Raw genomic sequence first — 12,109 nt, forward strand, 5'->3', positions numbered from 1 at the left:
TTTTCGATAAATTAATTTAAATATGTTTAAATAAATTAATATTTGATCCCCCCCTTGTATCTTCAACTTCTTCCATTTGATTCTGCTAATTTCCTACTGTCAGAATTAATTATTGTTTGAAAATATATTCAATGGAAGGTTTTTAATTCATAGTAGAGGATCAGCTCTTTTCAGAAATACCATTTTAGTACACAAATAAAATAAAATTCACATCTCCTGAATAAATCAGTATAAAAGAGCACATCTTAGGATTTTCCTCAAATTCACATTTTTTTACTTCTAAACACTCATCTGATGTAAACATCATCTCTTGTTCCTCCTCAGCCTTTCCAAAACAAATTACAAATATGTATGCAGCCTGCCAAATCAAGACTCACAATCCAAGCAGTCGTATTATTTTGTGTGGGTAGGGTTTAATGACTTCCTTTACAGTCATATGGCATGACCCAGTCTCTGTTGAGCTGACATAGTGATATCCGTGGCCTCTCTTGCATAGTGCCTATTATTCTATCCACATAAGTTTATGGCATGCAATCTCCTTTTTATGATCACTGAACCAGTCTTGTGAAAAAGGTAAACACATCTATGACAAGGGAAATTTAGTATCATAACCAAATTAAAAACGAAAATACCGAGGGTAGTAAGTAAATTATCTGGAGAGTAATAAATAAATAAATAAATAAATAAATAAATAAATAAATAAATAAATAAATAAATAAATAAATAAATAAATAAATAAATAAATGAAACGCTAAAAACCTTAGGAAGGGATAAATGTCATCATAAACCCTTGACTGAATAAGATACATTGACTGGAAGAGGTACAAGAGGAATTCAGTAGCAAATATTCCATTAAAACAGAAGGGCCTGTGATGACAATCACCAATCACATAAAACAGTAGATCTATGGCTGTAATCGTATCACCAATGCCTACAACACACATGTGTACTTTAAAGTGTGATAAATTAAGGAATTACAAAAAAATATTTCAGTACAAAAAATAATAAGTCCAATTAACCTATTGATTTTCTCAATGATGTTTTGTCTACGAAGTGTGACAGAGTGGAGTAACTCATTTACACAGGAAGAAACATAATTCTGATATTCTCCTTAGATTATCCTTCCTGCCTGGTGGTAATAAAAACTGGTATGGGTTGCTTACTCACACATACTGCATGAGCTTAAGATATACTAGAATCTCAAATAAGTTGTTCTTTATTTGTTTTCCTGCACCCTCTGCAACACTGCAGGTGTTATATACTTGCACTTGCTGCATAAAACAGTAGATCTATGGCTCTTGTGTCCATGCAGTCTAATAAAAGTAATGTTTTACAAAGTTAACATGATCAGAATTAGTTCTTAAACTATCTCCTAGCTCACATAGTACTCTCCACGAAGCTTTCTTTCTCTCCTCGCAGGAGAAGGTCCCTTCAAGGAGAGGCTCACCAGCTAGCAATGTCATCATTCATTTAATCTCTGTTGACATCTCCCCCTGGGGATGGGGGTGGTAGAATAATACCCACAGTATCCCCTGCCTATGGAGTTAGAATGGGTTGCTTACTCACACATACTGCATGAGCTTAAGATATACTAGAATCTCAAATAAGTTGTTCTTTATTTGTTTTCCTGCACCCTCTGCAACACTGCAGGTGTTATATACTTGCACTTGCTGCTAGAATTCTGTTTATAAGGTCAACTGTCAGTAAATCATAGCAAACACCATCTCCTATGTAACCCCGTAAAACAGCAGTTGCAAAATGTTGCGAATTATATTACAATATGATTTCTATAAAGATATTTTAACAAGATCCACCTTTTCAATACCTTCCAACAAATCTACTAACTAGTAGATTTTTTGATCTGATTGGACTTTCTTGAGCTACATTACATGAAAAACTAAAACATAAGATATGTGAATGATGAAAAACATTGTTCAGTTCTTGAAACATTTTAAGAATCTTGAATCTTGAAAATGGGTAAGAAAAGCATCAATCTGTCCTAAAAACCTAGAATGTTCATCCCCAATAAAATTGGTCATAAAAGAAGTGAGTTACAATTGCAGATACATATTCTGAAAATTGTCAACATAATTCGGTAGAAAATTGAGATTTAAAAGAGTTTTGATGAAAATTTTAAAAAGTATTATAGCTTACAGGTTAAAATGCCAAAACAGAATGGATAATGGGTTGACCTAGTTTCATTTCAACTTCTTGTTCTGTAGAATGGTCTGAGAAAAAAAAAAGCAAAATGAAATTGAAGTTGTTAAAGAAGGAAGTAAGTTACTGGAATAAGAGTGAGTCATTTACATTAACATGAGCATTAGAATATTGCTCTATAAATATATTTATCAACTCATCATACAGTGTGTTGATTTTATTGGAAATCTCATTTTAATTTAGATTCGGGTTGTTTCTTTTATCTAATTTCATAAATATCAATAAAGGACCTTTTTGCAACATGATCATACCTTTGTCTATGGAAGTCTGTTAATGATTTAAATCGATAATGTGCTCTCCAATTGTGAAGACTTTTCTATGTTTCATGGGTTAAATTTCAACATTTTCCAACTTTTTGGACTGAGTTTTTACAATTTGCTTTACATTGCACCAACACAGATAGGTCTTATAGCAACGATGAGATAGGGAAGGGCTAGGAGTGGGAACAAAGCGACCATAGCCTACTTAATGTACAGGCCCAGCATTTTCCTGGTGTGAAAATTGGAAACCATGGAAAACCATCTTCAGAGATGCTGACAGAGTTCTAATCCATTATCTTCTGAATTCAAGCTGATAACTACATGACCCAAACCATGCAGCCACTTGTTCGGTTGGACTGTGAGTTAGAGCACCCCAACTCATTTTCAAAACCCGGTGCCGCTGGTTACAACCATCTTCTAATATTTAACAATTACTATACTAAAATTAGAGTTCAACAGGCATGCAACTCAAAATTCAATAGATTGTGGAAGTGAAGTGAATATGTTGGATCATTCATCATACTGTAAAGTATAGAAATGTTGCTAGGATAAATAATTAAATGTAGATCCAAAAGCCTGTTATGCCAAGTACTGGAAATAAGTATAATATTTTTATGCAATAGACACATTAAGCCAGATTAATTGCAACAGAACACAAGTTTATTTTGCTTTATGGAGCATTGATGGGAATTAATGTATAATCTCATGATACTCAACAGTAGGTAGGCCTGAAGTCTGGTAGGTCAAGGGCACAGTCTGGACCAGTAATCAAAGGCTTTGTTCTTGGTCTGCAGGACCAGGAATAGGTTGTTTTAGCCAAGGACTCCTTGTTACAATGGCTATCATTTTGTCCAAAGGAGAGAATGTTGCAAGTGGGCAATGGCAAACCAAGAACTTCACGCAACTTCTTACGATATGCATCTTTCAAATAAGCTCGAACATCCTGAAAAAACAAATAAAAAACAAATGTAAATACTTGGTGAATGAATGATAAAAGTTTGTTATCTATTGTGTAACAGTGTAACTTATGTTTTTCAGCATTCAGTCGGCAAGCCTCTGATTTAACAAAATACCTCCACAATCCTTTGCAACTATCTCCATGACAGTGTTTAGTTCCACACCTGTATTTTTTAAAATTACCAGGAAAAAGTAAAAGATAATTAGCATACTTTATTATATATTTCTCACTTCAGAATTAAAACGGGAAATTGTAAATATGAATTCACTGATAAAGAGAGAGAAAAATGTCCAAAGAGTCAGAAAATCTACTCTTCCTAATTATGATGATGATTATGATGATGATGATTATTGTTGTTTAAAGGGACCTAACATCTAGGTCATCAGCCCCTAATGGTATGAAATGAGACGAAATGTACTGAAAAATTAAAAGTCCAAAATCCTCCACTGACCAGAATTCAAAACATGAGGACGAAGAATGAATGGATGGATATGAATTTAAAACAATCAGTGAATCTGACCCACAATGCCTCACATTCACAGAAACTGACGTAAAACAATAGTATTACTGACCACGGGACTGCTTCTATAGCATAATACTGAATCTATGATGCTTTTAGTCTAAACGGGTCCAAAATCCAAGTCATCGGCCCCTCATAATGGTACTTATCGCTAGGAAAGTAGAACCATGTTATTTGTCATATTGTGGTACTAATCAAAAGTAGCGTAGACTCATTGTATTCCACACATTATGGTACTACTCACAGGTAATGAAATTTGCACATATAATACAGACCTATGGTATTTCGCATTTATAGGCAACGCAAACCTATAGTGTTCATCACATATGCGTACTAACCACAGGGACTCGTACTATTCCATGGTGTTCCTCATATAGTGTCTCTCCTGAAGTGGTACTAATCACAGGTACTGTAAAAGCTGGCAACACACACTGTTGCTACTAATCACAAACCTATTTGGTACCTAACATAGTGGTACTACACGCAAGTAAAAGTGACCCATAGTGTTCCCCGTGTGGTGGTATTAATCACAAGTAGTTTCATGGTTCTAAGACAATCATCCCTTGGTTGCCCCTTTTAGTCACCTCTTACGACAGGCAGGGGTACCGTGGGTGTATTCTTTGTCTGCGTCCCCCACCCACAGGGGTTGTGTGGTCAGCAAGAGGTATTTTATTTCTCTCAAGTCCGCGCCACGTGGGAGTATCACCTCTCCCCCTGCTACGCCAGCGTAGTAGGTTCGTGGCCCTAATTATGAAAACTTTACATAACCTACAGCGTGCATTCTGGGACTATGAGATTTCATGTGTTATTTTATGTCAATACAAATAAGAAACAAATTTAGAAAGATTTTTTGTTGTTCACCACTGTCATGCTGATAGACTGATCAGAAGAGTTTTACCATGACTCCAATAGAAGTCCAAGAATAGGCTCAATGGGCTATAGAGAACATGCAACCACTTCAATAAATGGGCGAGGACTACCGTATCAGGAGTGAATGTGGCTAAAGAAGATGGTTCAGAGGAAAATGAAACTTAGGAAGACCAAAATAATGAAGATCAAGATTGGCTGCCAATGTGGGTACAATAACAGGGAAGGGTAAGAAAGTTTCAGATCTGATGGAAAGGAGAAGGGTATCCATTCTATTCGTACATGAGACCAAATGGAAAGGAAGTAAAGCAAGAGATCAGAGGGGGCTACATGTAATTGTACTGCTGTGCAACAAACTGCAATAAGAATGGAGTCTGAATAATTTTAGACCAGAAAATTAAAGTAGTAGTAGTAGTAGTAGTAGTAGTAGTAGTAGTAGTAGTAGTAGTAGTAGTAGTAGTAGTAGTTAGAATATCACAGCATTATTGCAATGAAAATACACCTTGATGGAAAAACGATAGGATGGGTTAGGTGCGTATGTACCACAGACGAGACGTAGTAAATAATAATAATAATAATAATAATAATAATAATAATAATAATAATAATAAGACTGTTTCCAGGCAGAGATGGATGAAGTGGTAAGAGAAATACATAATAATAAGAGATTGTTTATAGGTGGTGACCTCTATGGACATGTGGAAGAAAAGATTGCAGGAAATGAAAGGATACAGGGAAAGTATCGAGTTGGACAGAGGAACAATGAAAGGGACAGCATTACAGACTTTGTTGTGATAGCGAATGCTTACTTCCACAAACCTTTCAACAAAAGTGGTTGAAGATATTCACAAGTTGATTACATACTTTGCAGAAGAGAGATGTTAAAAGAAGTGACTAACTGCAAAATGCTAACTGGAGAATTAGTGGCCCCCAAGATAGACCAATCATTTGCACAGTGAGCTGGCACGTCAAGCCTAAATAAAGAAGACCTGTACCTAACACCAAATGGTGGGAACTGAAACAAACTGACTTGCAGAAGCAATTTGTTGAGGTGGTCAGAGAGTACCTTCAATCTACAGTTGTAACTGAAAAAAAGAAAAAAAGAAAAAAATAAAGAGAGAAAAATGGATGGGAACATGTAGCTGATATTGTGAGTGATGCAGGTGGTAAGGTCCTGGGACAGACTACCAGAAAATGTGAACTTGACAAAGAAATGTGGTAATTAATTGAAGAGGTACCATATAGAAATGTATCAAAGAGGAGGCAAAGAAGAAATGGTATATGGAAATAGAAAATGCCAGAGAGGAATACAATTTAGCAAAGACAAAAACAACAAGAGCTGTGGCAAATGCTAAGGCAGAGACATATAATAATCTGTATGAAGACCTTCAGAATGAAGGACAAAAGAGAATCTTTAGAACTGCACGAGAGATGGAGAAGAGGGTCAAGATCTGTATCAGGTAAGGGTTATTGAAACAGAAGATTGTAGACTGCTGAGAAATGATCCTGAAATTCTAGAAAGATGAGGAAATATTTTGAGAAACTACTGAATTACAAACATTAGAAAGCAATGGAAGATGAAGGTAAGGCATCTACAGTAACGGTGCAAAATATCACCAAAGATGAGATGGAGAAGGCGTTACACAAAATGAAGAACAGAAAGGCTGCGGAACCAGATAATATACTGGTGGAAGCAAGGAATGCTATGGGAAATAAAAGGAGTTATTTGACTGACCAGCCTGTTCAGTAACACTAGAGGGTGAATAAATGCCAAATGAATGGAGAAAGAGGCATACTGAATCCAATATATAAGAGAAAAGGGGATATTTACGCTTGTGGCAATTATACAAGAATCAAACTGACAAACCACACCATGGAATTTTATATTATATTGATTTATATTGATTGTGATAATTTATTGTGATAAATTATCACAATCAACATTTTTTATAAAATATATTGTCATCGAAGAAGAAAACAACTGCTCTCCAACCTTCACGTCAAAAAACCATACCAACGTTGAGAATTTCAACCCATCATCATCTCTGCAACTTTCTTGATGACTTAATACAAATCAGGCCAACTATAAACATCTGGTGAACTTCTTGTCAATGCATTCTTGCCGAATAAATCTAAAATAACCTATGAACTGTTGACCAATAAATATCACGGACAAATGCATGCCAACGTCAAGTAACTTTTGTCAAGCAATTTGGAATGTTTTTCCTTCATATTTTTATACTAAGCTTTATATTTTGACATATCTTTTTACCATATATTTGCAGTTATTTGACCTATACTTCAAACATTGACTACGGCTTTAAGCCATCAACTGTCATTTATAGTCACATGACGCCTTCATTTTTAAATGTACTGCTTATGAATCTACCAGTTTTTATGTATCATTTGATTGTATTATATATTCTCATTGAACTGATTTCATATGCCTTCCACTATGTATTAGACATCTATTAATGACTACGGCTTTAAGCCGTACAATCATACGACGTTCTATTCAACAAAGAACTACATATGTCTTTATCACTATATTAGAGGGGTGAAAAAGGTAAAAAGGGGGTTGAAAAACTTTTATGAGGATACTTATTCCTAAAAAATTGAAGATGTTTCAGACATGAAAATTGGTATTTTTAATCTCCTTGAAAAATAAAGAAACACAGTTTTTGTTTTTGAAAAATCCAATTATGGGGGGTGAACAGTATTAACAAAGGGGGTGAATTTTTAGAAAACTATATCTACATTATATCTCAGAAACGTAACATGTTACAGACATGAAAATTGGTATTTGGAATCTCCTTTAAAAGTAAAGGAACACTTTTTTGGGGCAAAATCAAATTGGGAGGTAGGGGGGTAAGGTGAAAAGGAGTTGAAATTCTTTTATAAGGACACACATATCTCATGAACAGAAGATGTTACAGTCATGATAATTGATATTTATAAAGAAACTTTTTTTTTTTTTCCTTCGGAAAATTCACTTAAAGGAGGAGGGTGAAAGGAAGTGAAAATAATTGGATTCTTTTCATGCGTATACTTATGTCTCAAAAACTGAACGTTAACAGACATGAAAACTGGTATCTGGAATCTCTTTTAAAAATAATGAAGCACGCATTTAGGGGAGGATGGGAATCAGCGGGGATGGGGTGAAGAAGGTGAATTATTTTTATGAGGATACTTATATCCCCAAAACTGAAGATGTTACAGACGTGAACATTTGAATGTGAAATCTCCTATAAGAATAAAGAAACAAGTCTTCTCCTGTTTTTGAAAAATCCAATTAAAGGGAGTGGAAGAATTGAAAAATTAGTTGAATTATTTGTATGAGGATACTTATATTTATAAAAGCTAAAGTTGTTACAGACATGTAAATTGGTATATGGAATCTCCTTTAAAAATAAGAATTCTTTTTTTTTTTTTCATTTTTGGAAAATTGACTTGGGGGTGGGTGTGAAAATAAGTAAAGGAGTTGAATTCTGTTTAAGAGGATACTTTTATCTCAAAAACTGAAGATGTTACAGACATGAAAGTTGAATTTTTAATTTCCTTTAAAAATAAACACACATTTTATTTTTGTTTATAGATGTCCACTTAAGGGAGTGGAAAGAAGAGAAGAAGAATTTGAATTCTTTTTATGAGGATACTTATATCTTAAAAACTGAAGATGTTACAGACGTGAAAGTTAAGAATTATGAATCGCCTTTAAAAATAAAGAAACTCGTATTATTTCTTTTAGGAAAATCCACTTAAGGGGCTGAAAGGAATTGAAAAAGTGTGTGAATTTTTAAAATGAGTACTGGTATGTCTACAGTATATGTTAAAAATTTAATATGTTACAGACATGAAACTTTGTATTTGGAAAGTCCTTCAAAAATACAGAAACACTAATTTTGTTTTCGGAAAAGACACTTAACAAGGGTGAAAAGAGGTGAAAAAAGGGTTTAATATTTTTTTATGAGGATGCTTATATCTCAAAAACTGAAGATGTTACAGACATGAAAATGGTATTTGGAATCTTCTTTAAAAATAAAGTAACATGTATTTTTTGTTTTTGGAATATCCACTTAGGTGGGAGTGGGAGTGGAGGAAGGACTGATAAAGGGGTTAAATTATTTTTATGGAGATACTTATATCTCAAAAACTGAAGATGTTACAGACGTGGAAATAGGTATTTGAAATCTCCTTTAAAAATAAAGGAACATGTTTTTCCTTTATTTTTTCGACTTGAGAGAAGACTGTTTCTCAAATGTACAGTTCTACAGTATGTCGTACGGTCATCTTAGCTCCAAAAGGCAACACCACAAACATTGTTTACAAAGAGTTTCTGGGGTAAAAAAACTAATTTTTCCATGAGTTTTTATACTTTAGGAATTTTCAGATAATGTCTTAGTACAGTACCAAGGAACAATTCCCTTTTTGTCAAGTTACAAAATCCACACGAGCGAAGCCGCAGGTAACTGGTAGTGAAAATGAAAATGAACAATAGAATGTACTAACCTATTCTGATTGGATGGTCCATGCACGAGAGAAACTCCTCGACTATGTATCAACCTATTGCTGTGTAATCAAAGAACTTGGTAAATGATAAATTCAGATGAACTTACCATTTCAATCAATGGTATTCCATAAGAAAGAAGGGAGTTCTTGGATGAAACTATCTTTAAATCAGTCTGTTTTCAGGAAGAGTTTCCTCATTGTAAGTGAAAGCTGGGTGGCCTCAGGATAATGAACCATATCGTCATACGCTTCAAATAAATAATTTTTATACTTTTTTTCTTTTTTTTTTTTTTGCTAGGGGCTTTACGTCGCACCGACACAGATAGGTCTTATGGTGACGATGGGATAGGAAAGGCCTAAGAGTTGGAAGGAAGCGGCCGTGGCCTTAATTAAGGTACAGCCCCAGCATTTGCCTGGTGTGAAAATGGGAAACCACGGAAAACCATTTTCAGGGCTGCCGATAGTGGGATTCGAACCTACTATCTCCCGGATGCAAGCTCACAGCCGCGCGCCTCTACACGCATGGCCAACTCGCCCGGTAATTTTTATATTGCATAACACTGTGGGCTCATTTCGTAATATAGCTTTGTGAGGGAGGCAGTTAGAAGACGGTTGTGCCATTGCAAGAGACCTGCCAGTACCTAGTTGGTAACAAAGATAAATTTGAACGAAGTCGCTGGGGAGAACCGCTGCATCACTCTTTGTTCGGGGAGTTTCGAACTCCGCCAATCACAAGCTTGAAGGAGGTGTACGGGGAGCCTGGGAGCTACCGAATCACAACATCAGGACAACCAACTTTGTAGTTGCAGCAGTGAACCAGTAATATATTACGAAAGTAATCTGTCATCGCGCCAATATTCCACAGTTCTGATACGTCCAGAATGACAGATGTAATTTTTCTAATGCCTGGAGATATAAAAATTGATTAATTAAACTTTGTATAAAGTTTACATACTCTAAGTGGTTACAAGTATGAACAGCTTCTCGTTAGAACTCAACCGGCAGTTGAACCGCCTCCCTATTCACTAAAGGGGGTTCCCCGGGTTCAAATAGAAGTGCCTGTGTGTCTAAAAGAACATGTAGAGTGGAGAGCATGGTCATTCCTGTGCTGTTCATTGATGTTACATGTTCGCTCACCAAGATCGTATTTGGCTAATGACATTTTGTTCTAAATATGTGTGTGCTAAGCCAGTGCTATATTTGAGGAAGTTGTAGTTATGACTGATTTTTCTGCACAATGCCTGTGCTGTGTATTATATCCGATCTGGGAGTAATTTTAAGTTGATTAAACTACCAGTGATGGTTATTCAGGTGATGCCAAAGTGCAGGTTGGCGCATAATATTCTAACAGCGTTAAAGACGGTAATGAATGGTATTATTCGCTAACGCATTAACCCTGCAGACTATTAACTTATGTGTTTACCTGTGACTGTAACGGTTCGTGTTCGCAGTTGCGTGATTACCGTATCGATATATTGCCGTGTCAAGGACTGATCGTACCTGGACAAAGTGTCCTTAATTTAATGGTGCACGAATTGGACCTACATTCGTGTGCAGGCTGTAGTAAAATGTCGGCCAATCATTAGGGGTGTGATCATTGTACACGTGTACTACTAGCAGTGAAGAGGAAGTGCCTAACATCTGTATTGCAGGAGTTCCACATACCTAGGACAATGGGACAGTCGCCGAGGATCGAGAAAGTGACTTCTAGCAACCTGGAGATGGACGTAGTCATGGCCTAAATTGTGGTGACTATTGCGGCCATGTAATCATCACGAATGCTGAGATCGATGAAAGTTAAGTTCTCCCTGTCTAAATATTAAACATGCCTGGGGTAGTAGTTTCACGCTAGTAAAGATCAATGTGTACATAAATATTTAATGTTAATTGTCAGCCAGCTGGCACTGAATTTGGTTTATTTTCTCTTTTAAAGTAAATGCGTCCAGAGCTGATTGCATGTTTGATTTTCTTTTTTATATTCAGTTAGTTAGATGGGAATAAGGGAATGTTAGTGTAAATATAGTGTGTGTTTCAGTGTATTCCATGTATGTGTGATAAAAATGTTGGATACGGTCATTGTTTTCATAGGCAACATGCCGTTCATAATAAGTTCATAGCAGTAGTGCATATTTTATTATTATTTTTTGGTAATGCATGGGATTCTCAGGGATATTTACGAAGCAGAGACCCAGGAGACACTCTGCATTGTTCAGTTAGAATCTTTTTATTATGCAATGAAGGCAGGGCATACGGGATTCACAGACTACTGAATCTGATGTGTAGGAAGCCAGATGAGCACAGAATTATAAGCTGGTTATGAACTAGGGCTGGTCAGAAGAAGGATCAGGGTGCCTTGATATTGATATAAATAGTTAAAGGGGAGCTAGACTGCATTATTTAGAGGAGGCCAGATGTGCATATGTTTATGACCAGAAGAGAGTCACAAACCCATGTATTGCCAAACGAGTGGCCCTAATCGGCCTTAGAATTAAATAATAATAATGTTAATGAATATTGAATTTTCACGACCACATTGTAATCGAAACAGACTTTCAACATATTAGGTCATGTTACGTACATGTAGTACGTGTTGAAGAGATGTTAAGTACAAAACAAAAATGGCCAGCCGGACACCAGTGGGATCCGAACCCACAACCTCCCGATTTCGCGTCAGTTGCTCTACCAATTGAGCTATGGTGGCCTAGGACATCTTTGTTCTGTTTGAAAGGATCTGAGCTACAGGTCTGGCACTGCTGCTAGCACACTGTAGAGTGTGTT

At 35.9% G+C, this 12,109-nt stretch overlaps 1 protein-coding gene across 1 annotated transcript in view; it reads right to left on the bottom strand.

Annotated features, from left to right (window-relative positions):
- The window catches only part of LOC136867365 (cell division cycle protein 20 homolog), a 90,409-nt gene that overhangs the window by 48,258 nt on the left and 30,042 nt on the right, over nucleotides 1-12,109 (bottom strand). The window contains exon 3 of the mRNA XM_067144540.2: nucleotides 3,195-3,420. Within this exon, the coding sequence (XP_067000641.2) occupies nucleotides 3,195-3,420 (226 nt within the window). The remainder of the gene's footprint in view (nucleotides 1-3,194; nucleotides 3,421-12,109) is intronic.

The sequence above is a fragment of the Anabrus simplex genome, chromosome 3 (genome assembly GCF_040414725.1).
Source record: "Anabrus simplex isolate iqAnaSimp1 chromosome 3, ASM4041472v1, whole genome shotgun sequence".
Classification (NCBI taxonomy): Eukaryota; Metazoa; Arthropoda; class Insecta; order Orthoptera; family Tettigoniidae; genus Anabrus; species Anabrus simplex.